This window comes from Oncorhynchus mykiss, chromosome 18, assembly GCF_057628025.1.
Source record: "Oncorhynchus mykiss isolate SJ-2025 chromosome 18, ASM5762802v1, whole genome shotgun sequence".
NCBI classification, from domain to species: Eukaryota; Metazoa; Chordata; class Actinopteri; order Salmoniformes; family Salmonidae; genus Oncorhynchus; species Oncorhynchus mykiss.
The window spans coordinates 26,500,217-26,525,326 of NC_143039.1; the positions used below are offsets into that span (position 1 = coordinate 26,500,217).

Below are 25,110 nucleotides of genomic sequence, written 5' to 3' on the forward strand. Positions count from 1 at the left end.
AGCGTATAAATGTCTGATGTCATAGATAGTCTACAAGCCACGCTGAACTGCGCTGGGTTGGCGTATCTTGCGTTATAATCGTCGGGTAATCGGGTTAATTTCTTGGAATGTTGTTATTGTTGTTTTGTGCGTACTTGCCGGGTGTCAGTAATGAAGTTGTGCTGCGGGGCTATGCTGCTATGAAGTTGAAGTTGCTAAGTCATGGTGATGTAGAAATCGCGCAGCGCGCATATAATGCATCCACTGTGATGTGAATGCCCCACGTCAATGCGAAACGCGCAGCGTTCAGGCGCACACAGCACAGGAGCCAGCTTCAAACAAGGTATTGTGCATCTGGGTGTGTCTAAATTGTATCCGAAAAAGTCACTCGTTTTATTCAATAGGTGCGATGTCATTTAAAAGTGAAGTGGCAAGTTTTGTTTTTGTGCCGAAATAAGGTCTACGCGGTTGCGTCATCAAAGGACAACTGCGTTCGCAGTTTGACAACCTGATTTCCATACTGACAGCCAGTGAGCCGAATGTGTCGTAGCCACATTGTTTTCTGTGTCCTTAACCGCGAAAAGAACACTAGATGGAAACTACTATTTTGGAATAAATCCCTGTAGCCTAAAATATAATATAGCAGGGGAGGTGAGTATCTACTGATTTGAGCATATAGGCTAGGCTACATCAGGGTCTGATGTGTGTAATATTTTACTTTTGACATGTCCTATTGTTGTTGAATGCACTGCAGTCGAAAAGGAAGTTAAAACTGATCAAGAAGCAGATGAGCGCCACATATGACTAACTCCCGCTCATATATCTCAATCTAAACTTGCCTGGAAACCTGACGTTGAATTGCATTGCAATAATGGTTGAATTGAAGACGTTTAAGCTGCCCATCAGTCGTTGTTTTTTGCTACCAGTGAAAATGAGCTCTTGCAACAGCTGCATAGTGCGTATTCAGAGGCTGATTAATGCAGGTGCTTACGGGGTCTGAAGCCCCTGTGCTCAAGCCCGTAGGGGGCCTTTGAGGCAGAGAAAAATTGAGAGAAAGTTATGCGTTTGAGAGTCTACATAAACATTCTGATAAGTATAAATAACGACAATCTCAAGGGAACACGTTTATCTATAACATGAATATAGCTGATTTATGAAGTGAGTCATGATTATGAATGAACATAAACAAGATAAAGGTATTGGTTATGCATCAGCATTATTAGTACACTCTTGAGTGGTTTCAGATTATGTGCACCTTATCAGTTGTTCCAGTGAACAGAGTTGAACCCTTCCCCTGCATAGGAAGTTATTATGTCACAACTGGGTTCAGTAGCCCTGTTCAGCTTTAGGGCCTATGGTTTGATGTATTGTCTAATCATTGTTTGACTTGTATGTTGACTTTTATGTTCTTGGAAAAACAGTTTTTTCTTTGTAGTCAAATATGTCTGTGCCAGATACCTTATGACAGTGCAAAATAGTGACACACACACACACACACACACACACACACACACACACACACACACACACACACCCACACAAACAATCCTATTCTATAAGTGTTGTAGTGAGTCACCTGTCTGGTCAGAACCACCTTCTCATTAGTCATAATGTTGGAACAGGCCTCTGCTCTGTTGTGTGTGTGTGTGTGTACTGTATATCCGCACATCCTGTTATGAAATAATTTAACATTATCCTCATCCAATTGAACTGAAGTTAAACAATTGAGAACTTATTTATTGGCAGTTCATTTTGAATTTTCTGACCATGTTTGGTTGCTCAGCATATAACCTCTAGCCTGAAATGATTTTATTGACATGGATAACGGTGTCAAGCAGCATTGCGTGAATACTGTAGTGTCAGGCTATGACATAACAAATACCATGTTGTAAATATATTAATATTATTTACCTTTATTTAACTAGGCAAGTCAGTTAAGAACAAATTCTTATTTTCAATGACGGCCTAGGAACAGTGGGTTAACTGCCAGTTCAGGGGCAGAACGACAGATTTGTACCTTGTCAGCTCAGGGGTTTGAACTTGCAGCCTTCCGGTTACTAGTCCAACACTCTAACCACTAGGCAGGGTTCCCTAGTTAAATGCCTCTAGTCAGGTTGTTAAATGATGAAGGGGATGAGCTGAGGAGAGGAAGCCACTTCAAAGTATTGAGATGCAACCCTCAGTGATAGAACAGCACTGTGTGTTCTTGTTGGTTCTGTTGCACGTGGACACACCCACTGTTCTGTTAATGGTTGACTTTTGGATACTGTCACAGTGTTTGAACAGTGTGTGCTGTAAAACTGCATCTTAGTTTCAACTAGTATTTGTTACATTGTATAGCATATACTGTACCATTCAAAAGTTTGGACACACCTACTCATTCAAGGTTTCTCCCCTATTTGTACTATTTTCTACATTGTTAAATAATAACGAAGACATCAACACTATGAAATAACACATATGGAATGATGCAGTAACCAAAAAAGTGTTAAACAAATCAAAGTATATTTTATATTTGAGATTCTTCAAAGTAGCAACCCTTTGTCTTGATGACAGCTTTGCACACTCTTGGCATTCGCTCAGCATATGTGGGAACTCCTTCAAGACTGTTGGAAAAGCATTCCACATGAAGCTGGTTGAGAGAGTGCCAAGAGTGTGCAAAGCTGTCAATCAAGGCAAAGGGTGACTACTTTGAAGAATCTCAAATATAAAATATATTTAGAGTTGTTTAACACTTTTTTGGTTCCTACATGATTCCATGTGTGCTATTTCATAGTTTTGATGTCTTCACTATTATTCTACAATATAGAAAATAGTAAAAAATAAAGAAAAACCTTTGAGTGAGTAAGTGTGTCCAAACTTTTGACTGGTACTGTATGTTAGCGGTGTAACTTTGTTTCAGTAGTTGAAGTTCTGCAGATTCTCACTCTGTGTGCTGTGGACTGTACGCCTATTTGCTGTGTCGACAGGGTTAGTTTTGGTGTGTTAAAACCCCTTAAGCCAGATCAGGAGTTCAGTACCAGGGGACACAGCTCAGGACAATGGACCTTTATAGGAGGTAGGGGGGGGTTGAATATGAAAGACTCTCTCTTTCTCCTCCTCCTCACTCCCCCTCTTTTTCTATCCCCTCCTCTTTTTGCCATTCACCACACTCTTTCCATCCCCTCTCTTTCCTTCCCCCCTTTCGCTCTCTCTCCCCACTCTCTCTCCTGGCTGGTGGGTTTAGGTCTTGTGACTTGTGATCAGGCTAGCTTTAGGGTGACACACACCACACTAGGCCTATGTAAGTTCTGGTATGACTGTTTGTCTTCTATTTATAAGCCATAAGGAAGTGAAACTATGCTCGAGGTTCTCATATAGTTTACCCAATAGCAATTTTTAATATTCATACTGAACATAAATATAATCGCAACATGTAAAGTGTTGGTTTCATCTTTCATGAGCTTGAAATAAAATATTCAAAAAAAAATCCATACGCACAAAAAACTTATTTCTCTAAAATTTTATGCACAAATTTGTTTACATCCCTGTTAGTGAGCATTTCTCCTTTGCCAAGATAATCCATCCACTTGACAGGTGTGGCATATCAAGAAGCTGATTAAACAGCATAGTCATTACACAGGTGCACCTTGTGCTGGGGACAATAAAAGGCCACTCTAAAATGTGCAGTTTTGTCACACAGCAAAATGACACAGATGTCTCATGTTTTGAGGGAGCATTCAATTGGCATGCTGACTGCAGGAATGTCCACCAGAGCTGTCGTTTCAGAGAATTTGTCCAGTTCTTCCATAGCCTGCATACTCACGAGACATGTCACCCATTGAGGATGTTTGGGATCCTCTGGATTGACGTGTACGACAACGTGTTCCAGTTCCCGCCAATATCCAGCAACTTCGTACAGCCATTGAAGAGAAGTGGGACTACATTCCACAGGCCAAAATCAACAGCCTGATCAACTTTATGCGAAGGAGATGTGTCGCGCTGCATGAGGCAAATGGAATTTACACCGGATACTGACTGGTTTTCTGATCCACGACCCCTCCCTCCTTTTTGTTAAGGTACAATTGAAGTCAGCGGTTTACGCACACCATAGCAAAATACATTTAAACTTAGTTTTTCACAATTCCTGACATTTAATCCTAGTAAAAATTCCCCGTCTTAGATCAGTAAGGATCACCACTTTATTTTAAGACTGTCTGTCAGAATGTTAAGCCTGAAATGTCAGAAAAATAGTGGAGAGAAGGATTTATTTCAGCTTTTAATTCTTTCATCACATTCCCAGTGGGTCAGAAGTTTACATACACTCAATTAGTATTTGGTAGCATTGCCTTTAAATTGCTTAACTTGGGTCAAACGTTTCAGGTAGAATTCCACAAGCTTCCCACAATAAGTTGGGTGAATTTTGTCCCATTCCTCCTGACAGAGTTGGTGTAACTGAGTAAGGTTTGTAGGCCTCCTTGCTCGAACACGCTTTTTCAGTTCTGCCCACAACCTTTCTATGGGATTGAAGTCAGGGCTTTGTGAGGGCCACTGCAATACCTTGACTTTGTTGTCCTTAAGCCATTTTGCCACAACTTTGGAAGTATTGTGGCAACATTGTCCATTTGGAAGACCCATTTGCTACCAAGCTTTAACTTATGTCTTGTGATGGTGCTTCAATATATCCATATAATTTCCCTTCTTCATGATGCCATCTATTTTGGGAAGTGCACCAGTCCCTCCTGCAGCAAAGCACCCCCACAACATGATGCTGCCACCCCAGTGCTTCACGGTTGGGATGGTGTTCTTCGGCTTGCAAGCCTCCCCCTTGTTCCTCCAAACATAAGGATGGTCATTGTGGCCAAACAGTTCTATATTTGTTTCATCAGACCAGAGGACATTTCTCCAAAAAGTAGCATCTTTGTCCCCATGTGCAGTTGCAAGCCGTAGTCTGGCTTTTTTATGGCAGTTATGGAGCAGTGGCTTCTTCCTTGATGAGTGACCTTTCAGGTTATGTTGATATAGGACTTGTTTTACTGTGGATATAGATACTTTTGTACCTGTTTCCTCCAGCATCTTCACAAGGTCCTTTGCTGTTGTTCTGGGATTGATTTGCACTTTTCGCACCAAAATACGTTCATCTCTAGGAGACAGAACGCATCTCCTTCCTGAGCGGTATGATGACTGCGTGGTCCCATGGTGTTTATACTTACGTACTATTGTTTGTACAGATGAACGTGGTACCTTTTACAATTTTTTTTCTGAGGTCTTGGCTCAGGATTTTCCCATGATGTCAAGCAAAGAGGCACTGAGTTTGAAGGTAGGCCTTAAAATACATCCACAGGTACACCTCCAATTGACTAAAATTATATCAATTAGCCTATCAGAAGCTTCTAAAGCCATGACATTATTTTCTGGAATTTTCCAAGCTGTTTAAAGGCACAGTCAACTTAGTGTATGTAAACTTCTGACCCACTGGAATTGTGATACAGTGAATTATAAGTGAAATAATCTGTCTGTAAATAATTGTTGGAAAAGTCACATGCACAAAGTAGATGTCCTAACCAACTTGCCAAAACTATAGTTTGTTAACAATACATTTGTGGAGTGGTTGAAAAAACGAGTTTTAATGACCCCAACCTAAGTGTATGTAAACTTCCGACTTCAACTATATCTGTGACCAACATACCAACATATCTGTATACCCAGTCATGTGAAATCCATAGGTTAGGGCCTGATTAATTCATTTCAATTGACTGGTTTCCTTCTATGAACTGTTACTCAGTAAAATCGTTGAAATTGTTGCATGCTGCGTTTTATATTTTTGTTCAGTGTACATGAAGAGGGTAAAGTTGGTCATCATTTTACGAGCAGAACAGCTTCATTTCCAAAAGTTTAAGAGGTGAAAACCATTTGTTTTAGAGACAGGGGTGTCACCAATGCTGTGTTCTATTCATTAGGTATGCCAAAGTTAATTTTAAAGGATATGTTACAAGCTCAAAACATTTGTAGCAGAATTACAATTACGACAATAACCATGGTCATTTGCATGACAATTCATCTTTACACAAAGTTCCATAATCATCACAGCCCTAGGTCTGTTGACAGTGGTGTGTGTGTGTGTGGGGGGGGGGGACACATTTGATATACACACTCCATTGGATACACACATGCTGCCTCTCCTAATGACAATATTGTCTTAATTTGCTCCCAGACAAACAGAAGCCGCCAGATCATCCCTGATGTCATCTATCTTGGACGTGGTGGATTTAGAGGACAAAAAGTGAAGAATTGCCAACCAATGATTCATTCCTGAACTCCAGAACTAGAAGCCCAACACCAAAGGACCAAGCTGGAATCTCATGGACTAAATCAGGAATATCTGCTCTAAAGATGGAACCTCTGGACTAAACTAGAATTCCATGGACTAAATAGGAATAGTTATTAAACCAGGAATATCAGGACCAAAAGCTGAAATATCACAGACTAATTTAGGCATTTCTGGACTAAAATTGAATTCTCTGGACTGAATATGGAATTGCTGGGCTGAACTAGAAGTCTTTGGGTGAAATCAGTAATCTCAGCGACATGACTGTTTTTCTCTGTGATATCTGACTGACTAGCGTTGAGGATGTGTGTGTTGTAACAGGCTAGTCACTAGATAGCTATGCTAGAGAGGTGAACATATTATCAACACATTGACTCTGGAGGAAATACTGCCAATAGTGATGGATGGAAGTTATAATCATCAAATCGGACAAACGGAGGGGTACGTGGGTGTTACTTGTGTAGGACTTTGATTTGTAATAACAGATACTGCGTGGAACGTTTAGTAGTATAAGTATTGATAAGTATCACGCGTTGAGTGACTATGCACTATGCACTGTGTTACAATCATTCAATAAGGATTAATCGGGTGCAAAAGTCGACTTGGGGGATTCAGGGAAAATCTATACTTAGTCCATTGATTGATTAATCCGTCTCTAAGACAGACCCCCCCCCCCCCCCCCCCCCCCCCCCCCATCGGTCAGGATGTTGTGCCCCAGGAAGAAGCGCCTCACTAGGGATGCAGATTTCTCTGCCATCGCGGTGCCGTCGATGCGGGGGTCTGGGTACCTGGACTACACCATAGAGACCCACCCCTCCAGAGCCCTGCAGGCCATGGAGGACTTCAGAAGGCACGAGATGCTGTGTGACATCACCCTACACGTCACCTATAAGGACACGACCGTTGACTTCAAGGTGAGAGGGCTGCTCTTTGTTCCTACTTATAAAGCTGTATAAGGTGATACTTGACTGTAAAATACAGCGTTATCCTCGTGCAGTACCCTGGGGGTTTGCTTATCAAAGCAAAAGGCTGTAAAATACTTTCTTAGTTGAATCATGTGTTTTACTGCTTGGTTGGAGTAAAAGCCTGCACCCCACCCGCATGTATAAGATTGGCCACGCCTCCCCTCCCAACCTCAGGTGCATAAAGTGGTGCTGGCGTCCTGCAGCCCATACTTCAAAGCCATGTTCACCAGCAGCTTTAAGGAGTGCCACGCCTCCGAGGTGACGCTACGTGATGTCTGCCCCTTGGTGGTAGGGAGGCTCATTGACTTTGCCTACACCTCACGCATCACCGTGGGGGAGAAGTGTGTGCTCCACCTCCTACTGGCCGCTATGAGGTATGAGTCTATGTGGTGACATAAATAATTTGACTGGAAGATGGTTTACATATAAAGTTCTTCCTGGTGTCTTATATGATGAATCCTTCTGTACCTTTTAAGGCGTGTTGTGACTACCTCATTGAACAGATGTGTGTGTGTGTGTGTGTGTGTGTGTGTGTCAGGTACCAGATAGAAGACGTGGCTAAGGCTTGCTGTGACTACCTCACTAAAAACTTGGAGCCTGCCAACGTGATCGGCATCGCTCGGTTCGCTGAGGAGATTGGCTGCACCGAGCTGCACCTGAGGAGCCGCGAGTACATCAACACACACTTCAACGAGGTAGGAACCACACACACTTTGTATCTCATTCACATAATGTAGCCAATATGGCTGGCTATGTGTCTGAAGTGACCTGAAGTAACCTTTCAGATGTGGGTTGGATTTGGGCCAAAATAATGTTGCTGTCTGTCAAGCAGCTGTCATATTGCTGTACACATGAGCTATTTTAGCACGATGTCATAAAGACTATAAAACATCAACGAGACAAAGACGATTTTGCCTTTTGTTGATAGACGTTAGAAGAACCAAGAGGCCCTGACATACAGACTTTTAGAGACCATTACAGCATCCATGATGTTTTCACACTGTGAAGAGCAGGAAGCCATTGTCGTGTCTTTGGCTATGCCAGATTAAGTGATATGACATGCTATTCCATAAAATAATTTCTCCGTAATTAATATTACCTGATTGAGCTAATCATGTAAATGTAATTAACTAGAGAGTCGGGCACCACGACAGAATATTTATAGAGATGTTATTTACATCAATAGCAGTCAATATTAATCGTCACCTTAATTCAGTCTCATCTGAAAGTTGTAAATTCTTGGTTATCTTCATGAACCCTGGCTAACAAGTTGAATCAGCAATACAAAATTGTGTTTAATTATTTATTTACTAAATACCTAACTAATCACACAGAATTACACATACACATAATTAATCATAATTGGATTACAAATTACGTCATAAAGGTAAACGTCCCTAGTGGGCGGAACAGATATGACAGCTTGTTACACAAAAGAAAAGGGGCTGGGTTTGAGTGAAAGAGCAGGAAGACTAAGTAACAAAGGAAGAAGCTGTGCCATCGTAAATACAGTATCTTATGCATTCTAAATTACCGCCCATATGGAAAAGGAAAATGCAATAAATATTTACTCTGAGCTGCGCTTCAGTAGGTTGGTGGTAGATGGAAGGCCGTGTTGCCAAACCGAGTCCTTTGTCCTTTGAAGAATGTCTCTGGTGGTCAATTGGATACGTTGTAGTAACGTTGTTGTGTGATAGACGGGATACTCTGTCTGTTCCTTCCTAACCCTCGTTTGCAGCTGCTGTTGCTAACTCAACGGCTAGGAGGTATCACTTCTGTAGTGAATAAGAGTTCAAAGTTCATACTATTCGCAGCCAAAGCTCACGCTGATGTTGGCTTCGTTCTGTAGTTATTATCTGAACCATTCTGACATTGGACCGTCGTCCTCACATCCTCAGAACAGGAGGTTATATTTTCGTCAAGGCTTTATTTAGTGGAGCGAGAAGGGTGTGTCTGAAAAGTTTTATAACCCATGTCTCTTCACAGGGGCGGGCCACTGATTGAGCAGAGCCCTAACCTTATGAAAACCCAAATCTCTCATTTGGAAGCTAACATTACATTTCATCTCTTCACCAATAATTTTATATTCAAACATTTAAATTTAACAACAATTCCATGTGAATCCGATAACTCTGATGTGTAGACTTTCCACTGTAGAGTTTATGTCATCTTATCATTGATGAGAATTTCTCAGATAACAACCGAACTGACATCATATTCATTAGGTACCACCACATATGTTCAATTGGTCGGATTACCAGAATATAGTTCATTTCCACACCACCTTCTGAGGTTCCAAGAATCTCTATGTTAACCAAGGGTTTTGCAAATGTAACCTCAGTAGGGTAGAGAGAGGAAAAAGGGGGGAAGAGGTATTTATGACTGTCATAAACCTACCCCCAGGCCAACGTCATGACACCACTGAATGGGTAATGGTTTTGGTAGGAATCCCAGAGCTTCCACAATGTAGGGTTGCACATGTACACAGTATATACACCCTTCATCAGTTCTAGAGTGAAAGCATTAGAAATGTGCTTATGCTTATCGTCAGGCTTGAAGTCGTAATTATACAGGATTCTCTGACCTTTCTTGTACAGTGCCTTCAGAAAATATTCACACCCCTTGACTTTTTCCACATTTTGTTGTTAAAGTGTGTTTCAATTTGATTTAATGGTCATTTTTGGTAAACGATCTACACAAAATACTCTGTCAAAGTGGAAGAATAATTCTAACATTTATTTAAAAAATATATATTAAAAATGAAACACATATCTTGATTAGATAAGTATCCACCCCCCTGAGAGAATATCTGTTAGAAACACCTTTGGCAGTGATTACAGCTATAAGTCTTTTGGGGTAAGTCTCTAAGAGCTTTCCACACCTGGATTGTACAATATTTGCCCATTTTGTTATTTTGAAAAGGTTCTTCAAGCACTGTCAAGTTGGTTGTTGATCATTGCTAGAAAGCCAATTTCAAATCTTGCCATAGATTTTCAAGCCGATTTAAGCCAAAACAGGAACATTCAATGTCATCTTGGTAAACAACTCCAGTGTAAATTTGGCCTTGTGGTTTAGGTTATTGTCCTGCTGAAAGGGGAATTTGTCTCCCAGTGTCTGTTGAAAAGAAGACTGAACCAGATTTTCCTCTAGGATTTTGCCTGTGCTTAGCTCTATTCCGTTTCTTTTTATCCTAAAAAACAACCTAGTCCTTGCCGATGACAAGCATACCCATAACATGAGGATGCCACCACCATGCATGAAAATATGAAGAGTGATGATTTGCCACAAACACAATGCTTTGTATTCAGGATAAAAAGTACATTTCTTTGCCACATGTTTTGCAGTATTCCTTAAGTGCCTTATTGCAAAAGGAATACATGTTTTGGAATATTTTTTATTCTGTACAGGCTCCCTTTTTTCACTCTTTCAGTTAGGTTAATATTGTGGAGTCACTACAATGCTGTTGATCCATCCTCAGTTTTCTCATATCACATCCATTAAACTCTGTAACTGTTAAAAATCACCATTGGTTTTATGGTGAAACCCCTGAGCAATTTCCTTCCTCTCTGGCAACTGAGTTAGGAAGGACACATATATCTTTGTAGTAACCGGGTGTATTGGTACACCATCCAAAGCCTAATTAATTACTTCACCATGCTCAAAGTGATATTCAGCACCTTCTTTTTTATTTTTACACATCTACCAAGTGGTGCACTTCTTTAGGAGCATTAGAAACCTCCCTGGTCTTTGTGGTTGAAACTGTGCTTGAAATTCACTTTTTTCGATTGAGGGATCTTACAGATAATTGTATGTGTGCCGTACAGAGATGAGGTAGTCATTCAAAAATCATGTTAAACACTATTATTGATCAAATCAAATCACATTTTATTGGTCACATACACATTGTTAGCAGATGTTAATGCGAGTGTAGTGAAATGCTTGTGCTTCTAGTTCCGACCATGCAGTATCATCTAACAAGTAATCTAACAATTTCACAACAACTACCTTATACACACGAGTTAATTAATTAATAAGATTATGTACATATAAATATATGGATGAGCGGTGGCCGAATGGCATAGGCAAGATACAGTAGATGGTATAGAGTACAGTATATACATATGAGATTAGTATTGTAGGGTATGTAAATATTATATAAAGTGGCATTGTTTAAAGTGACTAGTGATACATTTATTACATCAAATTTTGAATTATTAAAGTGGCTAGAGGTTTGAGTCAGTATGTTGGCAGCAGCTACTCAATGTTAGTGGTCACAGAGTGAGTCCATGCAAATTATTATGTGACTTGTTTACTCCTGAACTTATTTAGGCTTGCCATAAAGAAGGGGTTGATTACTTATTGACTCAAGACATTTCAGATTTTCAATGTTCTACAAACCAAATTGCATTTTTATTCAGGCCGTAACACAACAAAATGTGGAAAAAGTATAGGGGTGTGAATACTTTCTAAAGGCAATGGAAAAGTTGTTCATGGCAGGGAATCTCAAGTAGTAGACTCCTCTTACTGGTGGTGTGGAGATACCTGGAGCAGAGGACAAGAACATTTTGCATACATTCTTTAATAAAGCCTTGGTTTCTTGCATGTTAACATTAGAAGCCTACTCCCTTAGTTTGTTTTACTCACTGCTTTAGCACACTCTGCCAACCCAGATGTCTTAGCCGTGTCTGAATCCTGGCTTAGGAAAACCACCAAAAAGTCTCTCACTGTTGCCGCTTGCTATAGACCTCCCTCTGCCCCCAGCTGTGCCCTCGATACTATATGTGAATTGATTGCCCCCCATCTATCTTCTGAGCTTGTTCTACTAAGTGACCTAAACTGGGACATGCTTAACACCCCGGCCATCCTACAAACTAAGCTTGATGCCCTCAATCTCACACAAATGATCAATGAACCTACCAGGCACAACCCCAAATCAGTAAACACGGGCACCCTCATAGATGTCATCCTAACTAACTTGCCCTCCAAATACACCTCTGCTGTTTTCAATCAAGATCTCAGCGATCACTGCCTCATTGCCTGTATCCACAATGGTTCTGCGACCAAACGACCGCCCCTCATCACTGTCAAACGCTCCCTGGCCTTTCTAATCAACCTGGCCGGGGTATACCGGAATGAATTTGACCTCATCCCGTCAGTAGATCATGCCTGGCTATTCTTTAAAAGTGCCTTCCTCACCATCTTAAATAAGCTTGCCCCTCTCAAAAAATGTAGAACTAGGAATAGATATAGTCCTTGGTTCACTCCAGATCTGTCTGCCCTTGATCAGCACAAAAACATCCTGTGGCGTTCTGCATTAGCATCGAATAGCCCCCGTGATATGCAACTTTTCAGGGAAGTTAGGAACAAATATACACAGGCAGTTAGCATTTCTAAGGCAAGCTTTGCATCCTGTAGTACAAACTCAAAAAGGTTCTGGGACACTATAAAGTCCATGGAGAATAAGAGCACCTCCTCCCAGCTGCCCACTGCTCTGATGCTAGGAAACACTGTCACCACCGATAAATCCACTATAATTGAGAATTTCAATAAGCATTTCTCTACGGCTGGCCATGCTTTCCACATGGCTACCCCTACACCGGTCAACTGCCCGGCACCCTCCACAGCAACCCACCCAAGCCCCCACCATTTCTCCTTTACCCAAATCCAGATAGCTGATGTTCTGAAAGAGCTGCAAAATCTGGACCCCTTCAAATCAGCCGGGCTAGACAATCTGGACCTTCACTTTCTAAAATTATCGGCCGAAATTGTTGCAACCCCTATTACCAGCCTGTTCAACCTCTCTATTGTATCGTCTGAGATTCCCAAAGATTGGAAAGCTGCCGCGGTCATCCCCCTCTTCAAAGGCGGTGACACTCTAGACACAAACTGCTACAGACCTATATCTATCCTACTCTGTCTTTCTAAGGTCTTCGAAAGCCAAGTTAACAAACAGATTACTGACCATTTCAAATCCCACCATACCTTCTCTGCTATGCAATCTGGTTTCAGAGCTGGTCATGGGTGCACCTCAGCCACGTTCAAGGTTCTAAACGACATCATAACCGCCATCGATAAGAGACATTACTGTGCAGCCGTATTCATCGACCTGGCCAAGGCTTTCGACTCTGTCAATCAGAACATTCTTATTGGCAGACTAGACAGCCTTGGTTTCTCAAATGATTGCCTCGCCTGGTTTACCAACTACTTCTCTGATAGAGTTCAGTGTGTCAAATCGGAGGGCCTGTTGTCTGGACCTCTGACAGTCTCTATGGGTGTGCCACAGGGTTAAATTCTCGGACCGACTCTCTTCTCTGTAAACATCAATGATGTCACTCTTGCTGCTGGTGATTCTCTGATCCACCTCTACGCAGACGACACCATTCTGTATACTTCTGGCCCCTCCTTGGACACTGTGTTAACTAACCTCCAGACGAGCTTTAATGCCATACAACTCTCCTTCCGTGGTCTCCAACTGCTCTTAAACGCAAATAAAACTAAATGCATGCTATTCAATCGATCACTGCCCGCACCTGCTCGCCCGTACAGCATCACTACTCTGGACGGCTCTGACTTAGAATACATGGACAACTACAAATACCTGGGTGTCTGGTTAGACTGTACACTCTCCTTCCAGACTCACATTAAGCATCTCCAATCCAAAATTAAATCTAGAATCGGCTTCCTATATCGCAACAAAGCATCCTTCACTCATGCTGCCAAACACACCCTCGTAAAACTGACCATCCTACCGATCCTCGACTTCGGTGATGTCATCTATAAAATAGCTTCCAACACTCTACTCAACAAACTGGATGCAGTCTATCACAGTGCCATCTGTTTTGTCACCAAAGCCCCATATGCTACCCACCATTGCGACCTGTGCGCTCTCGTTGGTTGGCCCTCGCTTCGTACTCGTCGCCAAACCCACTGGCTACAGGTTATCTACAAGCCCCGCCTTATCTCAGCTCACTGGTCACCGTAGCAGCACCCACTCGTAGCACGCACTCCAGCAGGTATATCTCACCCCCAAAGCCAATTCCTCCTTTGGTCGTCTTTCCTTCCAGTTTTCTGCTGCCCATGACTTGGACGAATTGCAAAAATCTCTGAAGCTGGAGACTCACATCTCCCTCACTAGCTTTAAGCACCAGCTGTCAGAGCAGTTTTCAGATCACTGCACCTGTACATAGCCCATCTGTAAACAGCCCATCTATCTACCTGCCTCATCCCCATACTGGCATTTATTTATTTATTTATTTTGCTTCTTTGCACCCCAGTATCTCTACCTGCACATTCATCTTCTGCCGATCTACCATTCCAGTGTTTAATTGCTATATTGTAATTACTTTGCCACCATTGCCTATTTATTTCCTTAACTTACCTCATTTGCACTCACTGTACATACACTTTTTGTTTTCTTTTGTTCTACTGTATTATTGACTGTATGTTTTGTTTATTCCATTTATAACTCTGTGTTGTTGTTTGTTGTTGTTTGTGTCGAATTGCGCGAATTACACTTTATCTTGGCCAGGTCCCAGTTGCAAATGAGAACTTGTTCTCAACTAGCTTACCTAGTTAAATAAAGATAAAAAATAAATACAAATAAATATAGCTTGAACTCCTAGACTAAAGTCAGTCAAAAACAGTCTGTATGGTTGGGTTGTAGGCCTTGCTGATATTGGTGATGACTCTGGTGTAGACCGGGGTGGTGACATTATTGAAGGAGCCTACAGGTCCATTGTGGCTCAAACCAGCAGAGAAGGCCACTTTTGGTGTGCCCATGAACACAGGAGAGAAAACGGTAGAATTACTTGAATATATTGATACAATTACATCATTCTTCTATTCACAATCACAGAGTGCAAATGACAGTGTATTTTATGGTTCACAGGTTCTCAATTGTATTTAATACATTATACTTGTGCAACAGTGAATTCTGCAGCAATGTAGATTTAGTGAAATGAACTGATCCCCAACTCAAAATCAATGTTGTTCACATCCGTTTTACAATAACTGCAGCTGACCTCGTCAGCTCTCACTGGCACTAAGTCTGGCCTCCAGGCCTGAAAACCACAGACATACATTCACACTAAGAGTCACCAGTAACTTTACATCCAACATGAAACAATGTTAACCCTTCTTCAAATCATTATAAACAGTGGGACGCTGTGACTGACTTAGTCCCTTCAATTTACACCTTTACAACCATACCTGTTAAATCACCTGTGTCCTTTAATCTTCATCTTCCCCATGGTGGCTTCTAAGGTCCACCACTGTGTTTCTATACCTCAGCCTCATTGGCTGGTCAGTCTGACCTCCATGTTACTTTGCTTCTCTCTCTGCTCCACCACGATGGTTCCCAGGTTGTGCACTATGTCTCTCAGCTCCTTCATCTCGGTCCAGATGTCAGGGGGGGTGGTGGTCTGTTCGGTGGTCGTCTCTCCATCTGAACCTCACTTACCCTGCTCTCTCTCCCTGCACTGTGTCCCTGTTGAGTGATGTCACTCTCTCTGACCCCTCCACTCTCCTCCTGAGTCCAGACAGACAGACAGAACACCCTCCTCTCTCCTCCTGAGTCCAGAAAGACAGAACACCCTCCACTCTCCTCCTGAGTCCAGACAGACAGAACACCATCCTCTCTCCTCCTGAGTCCAGACAGACAGAACACCCTCCTCTCTCCTCCTGAGTCCAGACAGACAGAACACCCTCCACTCTCCTCCTGAGTCCAGACAGACAGAACACTCTCCTCCTGAGTCCATGTCCCAGACAGACAGAACACCCTCCTCTCTCCTCCTGAGTCCAGACAGACAGAACACCCTCCACTCTCCTCCTGAGTCCAGACAGACAGAACACCCTCCACTCTCCTCCTGAGTCCATCTCCCAGACAGACAGAACACCCTCCTCTCTCCTCCTGAGTCCAGACAGACAGAACACCCTCCACTCTCCTCCTGAGTCCAGACAGACAGAACACCCTCCACTCTCCTCCTGAGTCCAGACAGACAGAACACTCTCCTCTCTCCTCCTGAGTCCAGACAGACAGAACACCCTCCACTCTCCTCCTGAGTCCATGTCCCAGACAGACATAACACCCACCACTCTCCTCCTGAGTCCATACCCCAGACAGACAGAACACCCTCCACTCTCTTCCTGAGTCCAGACAGACAGAACACCATCCACTCTCCTCCTGAGTCCAGACAGACAGAACACCATCCACTCTCCTCCTGAGTCCATACCCCAGACAGACAGAACACCATCCACTCTCCTCCTGAGTCCAGACAGACAGACAGAACACCCTCCACTCTCCTCCTGAGTCCAGACAGACAGAACACCCTCCACTCTCCTCCTGAGTCCATGTCCCAGACAGACAGAACACCCTCCTCTCTCCTCCTGAGTCCAGACAGACAGAACACCCTCCACTCTCCTCCTGAGTCCATACCCCAGACAGACAGAACACCCTCCACTCTCCTCCTGAGTCCAGACAGACAGACAGAACACCCTCCACTCTCCTCCTGAGTCCAGACAGACAGAACACCCTCCACTCTCCTCCTGAGTCCATGTCCCAGACAGACAGAACACCCTCCTCTCTCCTCCTGAGTCCAGACAGACAGAACACCCTCCACTCTCCTCCTGAGTCCATGTCCCAGACAGACAGAACACCCTCCTCTCTCCTCCTGATTCCAGACAGACAGAACACTCTCCACTCTACTCCTGAGTCCATGTCCCAGACAGACAGAACACCCTCCACTCTCCTCCTGAGTCCATACCCCAGACAGACAGAACACCCTCCACTCTCCTCCTGAGTCCAGACAGACAGAACACCATCCACTCTCCTGCTGAGTCCAGACAGACAGAACACCATCCACTCTCCTCCTGAGTCCATACCCCAGACAGACAGAACACCATCCACTCTCCTCCTGAGTCCATACCCCAGACAGACAGAACACCCTCCACTCTCCTCCTGAGTCCAGACAGACAGACAGAACACCCTCCACTCTCCTCCTGAGTCCAGACAGACAGAACACCCTCCACTCTCCTCCTGAGTCCAGACAGACAGACAGAACACCCTCCACTCTCCTCCTGAGTCCAGACAGACAGAACACCCTCCACTCTCCTCCTGAGTCCATGTCCCAGACAGACAGAACACCCTTCTCTCTCCTCCTGAGTCCAGACAGACAGAACACCCTCCACTCTCCTCCTGAGTCCATGTCCCAGACAGACAGAACACCCTCCTCTCTCCTCCTGAGTCCATGTCCCAGACAGACAGAACCCCCTCCACTCTCCTCCTGAGTCCATGTCCCAGACAGACAGAACACTCTCCTCCTGAGTCCATGTCCCAGACAGACAGAACAGCAACACCAGCAGAGCTACAGCACCCCTCATTCTGAAACAATACCTCTTCAGATATGATGCACTTTATGAGGCTCAGACCCCCTCCTTATATACACACTGTCTGTTAAGCAGTACGTGTACAAGAGACACGTCATTAAAAAGTCAAGGTTGGTAAGTCTTGTCAATGTTGTATAAGACCATGAGAAGTTTGCAACTGTTGTTTGGTGAAGGGTCCCCTGACGTCACCTGTTCCCTATAGACAAAAACAGTGTCCGTAGTCAGACATAGAAATGCCTTATTGACGGATTGTGTTTGTGTGTGTGAGCATGTGACGCGTGTTGACTATGTGTCTATTTGTCCCTACCCCAGGTAACCAAAGAGGAGGAGTTCTTCAGTCTGTCTCACTGTCAGCTGTTGGAGCTCATCAGCCAGGACAGCCTCAAGGTGCTCTGTGAGTCAGAGGTATGGATTTGATTTATATTCTATTATACATTGTTTATCCTGAGGTGTATATATACTTCACTTATATGCATATTTCTATGTGAAAATCAAGATAACCGCCTGCCAAAGTTTGACCATGAGCCCCTTGATGTCAGGTGTACAAGGCTTGTACAGACTGGGTACGATGGGACGTGGAGAGCAGAGCTCCGTATCTCCACGCCCTCCTCAATGCTCTCCACGTCTACGCTCTGCCTCCCAAGTTCATCAAGATACAGCTCCAGTCCTGCCCCATCCTCAGCAAGGCAAGTCCCTGTCTATGAAACCTATGTTGTCTATTCATCTATGACCGGCTGCTGGGATTGATTGATATGTTCCTTCATTCCAGGCCAACTCCTGTAGAGACTTCCTGTCTAAGATATTCCAGGAAATGGCGTTGAGGAAGCCCCTGCCCCCTGCGCCTCACCGTGGAACACAGCTTATCTACGTAGCCGGAGGGTAGTCTACAAACATATGATGGGATGGTGTGGGGTGTCGTAGGATAGGAGAGCGTAGGACACGATACAATACAATGAGATAATTGGATGATAGGATATGATGATATAATCCTATTATGGTTATGTACTGTCTGATCCTCCTGTGTTCCATCCCAGGTATCGGCAGCACTCTCTGTCTTCTATGGAGGCCTATGACCCTGGTAGGAACATCTGGCTGAAGCTAGCTGACATGGGCTCTCCCTGCAGTGGCCTGGGCTCCTGTGTGCTGTTTGGCCTGCTCTACACGGTACACGAACGCACCCACACACCTTGCCTTTTACAGCCTTGTCTGTCTATCTAACCCCTCCCCCTCTTCATCCCTCCCTCTCTCCCTCCTCCTCAGGTGGGAGGCAGGAACCTGTCCCTACAGAACAACACTGAGTCCAGTTCCCTGTGCTGCTACAACCCCATGACCAATCAGTGGAGCCAGCACGCCTCCCTCAACACCCCCAGGAACAGGGTGGGGGTGGCTGTGGTGGACGGGAGCATTTACGCCGTGGGGGGGTCCCAGGGGTCCACACATCATAATACTGTGGAGAGGTGAGGAGGGGGGAGAGAAATAGTGAGGAGAAGGGGGGGGGGGTGTAGAGGAGAGAAGACAGAAAGAGGAGATAGAGCAGAAAGAGAGTGAGATGTAGTGTAAATTCCCCAAGATAATGTAGGAATTCCTGAGCCCGAGGTGGGGGACTAATTAGTGTGACAGCCTTTGGTCCGGCTGTGTTGGTACCTGCTTCCAAGGAATGTCAATCCGGTTGGGAATGCTTCACAACTCGCTGCTGAGCGGCTAAAAGGTAGGAAATCATCTTCAGCGGAATGTCATTACAGGACCCGTGGCTCTGGTAGAATACCTCCGAGATGTGTCCTACCTGCCTTTTTTTTTTATATCTTCCTTCCCTTCTTCCATCCATCCACCCTTGCCTCTCCTCTCAGCTGCTCTCCTATCCTCCCACAAAACGTGTTACTAGACACCTCACAAAGTACGTAGCTTTATCTTAATCCACTGTAAGTTACCTGGCTCCTATACAATAAGTTAATTATACTATCTAACTCACACTCTGATAGCACCTACAGTCCCATGCACTCAGGTCATGATGATAACAATGATAATGAGCATTGCACTATGCAGAAATCGCACAATTTCTAATGGTTTGCCTCATTTCAATGTATGTGACAAAACAAGCAAGTATAGTGTAGAGAATCTTTGAACCATCTAAACCTCTGTGAAATATCTTTTCCATAACCAAAAATATTGTATTTTCAGCTGTTTGACGTTGGTGTACGAAACCGAAAGTAAAAGATTCAAAAGCAAAACTTAAGAATGCGAAGCATAGAAATAACGCACATAGAACAGATCTACTGCTTCTTAGACGTTCTTTCTTTAAGTCACATTTCTATGTAAAATTGGTCGGGACGCCCAAAAAGTTACATATTACAGCTTTAAGACAATAACAACCATAAATTCTCTCTCTCTCTCTCGCTCTCTGCCAGGTATGACCCAGAGGCGAACCGCTGGGTGTTTGTGAGCCCCATGTCAGTAGCCCGTCTGGGGGCGGGGGTAGCAGGTTGCGAGGGGTCTCTGTACGTGGTGGGGGGGTTCGACGGCCAGAACCGCTGGAACACAGCAGAGAGGTTCCACCCCGATTCCAACACCTGGCACCAACTCGCCCCCATGACCACTGTACGCAGTGGACTAGGTGAGAATGTGTATGTGTGTGTGTGTGTGTGTGTGTATGTATATACACACCTGTCAAGGTGTGTGGATAATGTCTCTCTCTCTCTGTTTCTCCCTCGTGTGTGTGTGTAGGTGTGGTGTGTGTGGACTCATACCTGTATGCAGTAGGAGGGTATGATGGTCATACCCAGCTCAGCTCCATGGAGAGGTACAGTGTAACCAGAGATGTGTGGGAGCCAGTGGCCTCCATGCAGCACTGCCGCAGCGCTCACGGGGTCACCATCTACCAGGGACGCATCTTCATACTGGGTGAGCCTGGAGAAACATGCCATCTCTCTGGAGAGTTTGGCCAACTTTAGAACCAGATACCATGTTTCTCCTACTGAGCCTTGGATTCACCCATCCTGTTTCCCTCTCTCTGCCCTTCCATCCCTCGTCCTCCCTCCCTCCTGCCTCCAGGTGGTTTTAACTCCACAGGGTTTCTGTCCAGTGTTGAGAGTTACTGCCCTGACACCAACCAGTGGACGTCCATCACCAACATGTTGCTAGGACGCAGCGGAATGGCCGTCGCAGTAACAATGGAGCCCTGCCCCGGCAACCTGCCCGAGGAGGAAGAAGAAGAGGAAGTGACATAGAGTTAGAGCGAGGAGACATGACTCATCATAACTCTTTTTATATTTGACTCAACATGGCGGCAGAGCAGGACTTGTTGCAGTAGAATTAGAATGAGTAGAAAGTACAAAGCTCTTAGATCACTTTTATCCAAAGCCACAAAGTTTGCATTAATCAGGAATGTCTGTTCTGATCATTCTAATTTTATGTGGAGTCAGTAGGAAGTGGACCAGGGGGAGGAAGTGACCTCACAATGACTTCAAAGTGACCTCACCATTATTAGGGTGCTACAGACAAAGAGTTAGGAATTAGAATACTAGAATGGGCATGAACCTTCATATGATGCCATTATAAGACACATTGCCTGAATCACTAAATGGGCTGTCACTCCCAAACAGAAGACAATTGCATTGGTAACAATTTATTTTTAAATCTATCAACTTAAATTTAAGGAACACCTAACTTTACAAGACTGACATTACATATTTCGACAACAGCAGCCATTACACATTCCAAGGGTACATCATGAGGTTAGAGTAAGATCTTTCGGCTACAAAGACCCAACTGACTGGAATGACAGTGAATTTAAGAGCCATTTTTCAAATGTTAAGAACAAACAGTTTGTGTTTTTAACCAGCTAATAGAAACATCACCATGTGAAGAAATTTGTATGTAAACTCATCAAAAAAAGAAACGTCCCTTTTTCAAGACACTGTCTTTCAAAGATAATTCGTAAAAATCCAAATAACCACATATCTTCATTGTAAAGGGTTTAAACACTGTTTCCCATGCTTGTTCAATGAACCATAAACAATTAATGAACATGCACCTGTGGAACGGTCGTTAAGACACTAACAGCTTACAGACGGTTAGCAATTAAGGTCACAGTTATGAAAACTTAGGACACGAAAGAGGCCTTTCTACTGACTCTGAAAAACACCAAAAGAAAGATGCCCAGGGCCCCTGCTCATCTGCATGAACGTGCCTTAGGCATGCTGCAAGGAGGCATGATGACTGCAGATGTGGCCAGGGCAATAAATTGCAATGTCCGTACTGTGAGACGCCTAAGACAGCGCTACAGGGAGACAGGACGGACAGCTGATCGTCCTCGCATTGGCAGACCACGTGTAACAAGACCTGCACAGGATCGGTACATCCGAACATCACACCTGCGGGACAGTTACAGGATGGCAACAACAATTGCCCGAGTTACACCAGGAATGCACAATCCCTCCATCAGTGCTCAGACTGTCTGCAATAGGCTGAGAGAGGCTGGACTGAGGGCTTGTAGGCCTGTTGTAAGGCAGGTCTTCACCAGACATCACCGGCAACAACGTCGCCTATGGGCACAAACCCACCATCGCTGGACCAGACAGGATAGGCAGAAAGTTGTGCTTTTGAGTTGCATTTTTGTCTCACCAGGGGTGATGGTCGGATTTGCGTTTATCGTCGAAGAAATGAGCGTTACACCGAGGCCTGTACTCTGGAGCGGGATCTATTTGGAGGTGGAGGGTCCGTCATGGTCTGGGGTGTCACAGCATCATCGGACTGAGCTTGTTGTCATTGCAGGCAATCTCAACGCTGTGCATTACAGGGAAGACATCCTCCTCCCTCATGTGGTACCCTTCCTGCAGGCTCATCCTGACATGACCCTCCAGCATGACAATGCCACCAGCCATACTACTCGTTCTGTGTGTGATTTCCTGCAAGACAGGAATGTCAGTGTTCTCCCATGGCCAGCGAAAAGCCTGGATCTCAATCCCATTGAGCACGTCTCAGACCTGTTGGATCGGAGGGTGAGGGCTAGGGCCATTGAAATGTCCGGGAACTTGCATGTGCCTCGGTGGAAGAGTGGGGTCACATCTCGCAGCAAGAACTGGCAAATCTGGTGCAGTCCATGAGGAGGAGATGCACTGCAGTACTTAATGCAGCTGGTAACCACACCAGATACTCACTGTTACTTTTGATTTTGACCCCCACTTTGTTCAGGGACACATTATTCTATTTCTGTTAGTCACATGTCTGTGGAACTTGTTCAGTTTATGTCTCAGTTGTTGAGTCTTGGTATGTTAATACAAATATTTACACGTTAAGTTTGCTGAAAATAAATGCAGTTGACAGGGAGAGGACGTTTCCTTTTTTGCTGAGTTTATGTATATATTATAGGTACTTAGTTGTATTAGTTGTATTAGTAGTTGGAGCAGTAGTTTTACTTGTAACCCTATTATGCTGTTAATGTATGTATTTTTAAAATATATTTTGTTATTATCAGACAGTAGTTGCCATATTATTCTCGTTACTAAGTATTGTTTGTTTCGTTTTTTTCCCATTTGGACACTTGAAAACGACATGGTGCATCTCAAGAGATTTCGGCCTGCAAGATTTCAAACACTAAAATACATGTAAACAGACCATCAATGTCTACATTTGTTTTCTTGGAAAATAGAGTGATACAATATCAGTACTTGTTGCATTTACAACTTGTCTTAATCTTACAGATAAAGGTCAGCCATTTTGGTCAGGAAGTTTGTCAACCATGGTTTGCCAGTGCTGTGATAAGATAGTGTCAAATAATGAAGATGAAGAATTTCTGCACTCTGTGTGTTAGCTTGCCAGCTAATTTTAGAGGAATGATTCCATAAATGTTTCAAATGAACTGCCAATATGCCAACATTCTATTCAAACAATACAGTCAATCCACAGCCATATACCGGCTGAAATCAGTTGATGATAGGATTTAGACAAGTTGTAAATGCAACAAGTACTGATATTGTATCATATTATATCACTCTGTTTTCCAAGAAAACAAATGTAGACATTGATGGTCTGTTTACATATATGTTAGTTTTTTTTTAAACTGAAAATGGTATAAAACCGTATAAACTGTATTTATGAATATATGACAATATTTTAGGTTGACAGTATTACATCATTTCCAATATATCACATTCCTTCCTTAAATTGTCCAGCATACAAAAAAAACAGGATTATGCCTTTACTGCCATTCATTCCAATTAGACTGGTTTGGTTTTCTCCCTGACCACAACGGCTGCCATTTTCACTCTATTCTGGAACTCTGAGGGCTTATTTGACATAGCCCCTCTAGTCATTTAATGAAATCTATTTTGCTACAGAACTTCTCAGAGACTCTTCTAATTGACTGTGCCATCATGTCCCCTCTCTCTATCGACAACTCTGACCATAACTCCAGCAGTTTTTCACACGCAGTGTTTTCAGATTCCATGTGCACCTTATTATAGTTCACATACAGTGTTTGTTGTCTTGCCCACATCATAGGAGGAAGCTCCAGAGAAGCTGAAATGAAGACAGTTCTCTCTCTGACCTCACATAGTTTGCGTTACAAATGGCACCCTATTCAATTCATAGTGCCATATTTTTTGACCAGGGCCCAGAGGTATTAAAACATGTGCTTCATTTCTCTTGCTGCGCTGCAGTAGAGCCTCGTCACTGTGGGAGCATGTTGGTTAACCACCACTAGGTGGAGGAAGACTACTACCAAGACTAGAGGGATGAGAACACAACAGGGCACATAACAGAAAGCACATAACAGTCACTCATAACAACAGGACACATTCAAGCGTATTGTTCATTCTGTATTCTAACCATGGTCATAGGACTGTTTAGTAGACGTCACAGCATTAGTCACCACTGGTTTACGTCAGACTACTGTTTACTTATCTCTCTGTGTGTGTGCCTGTACGACCCCTCCCCCTCTGTGCTAGCTGATGTTATCTCTGTGTGTGTTCAGTAGGAGTCTTTAGGGTCAGGCATATTCACAGCCAAACCTCCAGGTCTCTAGTACTGCTGGTTTTCATTCCTCACTGACTGACTAGCCAGGGCAGCGTTCACCTGGTGTCCCAGGTCTCACACCTGAGATCTGAATTAGCCCCTGATAAGAGGGGAACGATGAGCACTAAAAGTGTGTATATTTGACTGAAAGAGAGTGGAAATGGAAGGAGGAGAGAGAGGAGGTGGAAGGAGGAGAGAGGAGGTGGAAGGAGAGGAGAGAGAGAATATGGAAGGAGGAGGTGGAAGGAGGAGAGATGGAGGAGGTGGAAGGAGGAGAGAGAGGAGGTGGAAGGTGGAGAGAAAGGAGGTGGAAGGAGGAGAGAGAGGAGTTGGAAGGAGGAGAGAGGGAGTAGTTGGAAGGAGGAGTGAGGGAGCAGTTGGAACAAGGAGTGAGGGAGGAGGTGGAAGGAGAAGAGAGGGAGGAGGTGGAAGGAGGGGAGAGAGGAGGTGGAAGGAGGAGAGAGG

The 25,110-nt window shown here is 43.9% G+C and overlaps 1 protein-coding gene across 3 annotated transcripts; it reads left to right on the top strand.

The window, feature by feature from the left end:
• Nucleotides 1-23,108, top strand: keap1a (kelch like ECH associated protein 1a). Of its 3 annotated transcripts, none has more exons than XM_036952164.2 (13): nucleotides 1-630; nucleotides 6,173-6,727; nucleotides 6,990-7,200; nucleotides 7,426-7,625; nucleotides 7,790-7,946; nucleotides 17,947-18,039; nucleotides 18,174-18,320; nucleotides 18,404-18,513; nucleotides 18,669-18,798; nucleotides 18,895-19,091; nucleotides 20,040-20,245; nucleotides 20,356-20,532; nucleotides 20,683-23,108. In XM_036952164.2, the coding sequence occupies exons 2-13, from the start codon at nucleotides 6,687-6,689 to the stop codon at nucleotides 20,856-20,858; spliced, it is 1,845 nt and encodes a 614-aa protein (XP_036808059.1). In that variant the 5' UTR covers nucleotides 1-630; nucleotides 6,173-6,686; the 3' UTR covers nucleotides 20,859-23,108. The 3 variants fall into 3 exon arrangements, with proteins under 3 accessions (XP_036808059.1, XP_036808058.1, XP_036808060.1); XM_036952163.2 differs by having other exon boundaries at nucleotides 28-322; XM_036952165.2 differs by lacking the exon at nucleotides 1-630 and adding an exon at nucleotides 3,046-4,037.
• Nucleotides 23,109-25,110: the final 2,002 nt, after the last annotated feature.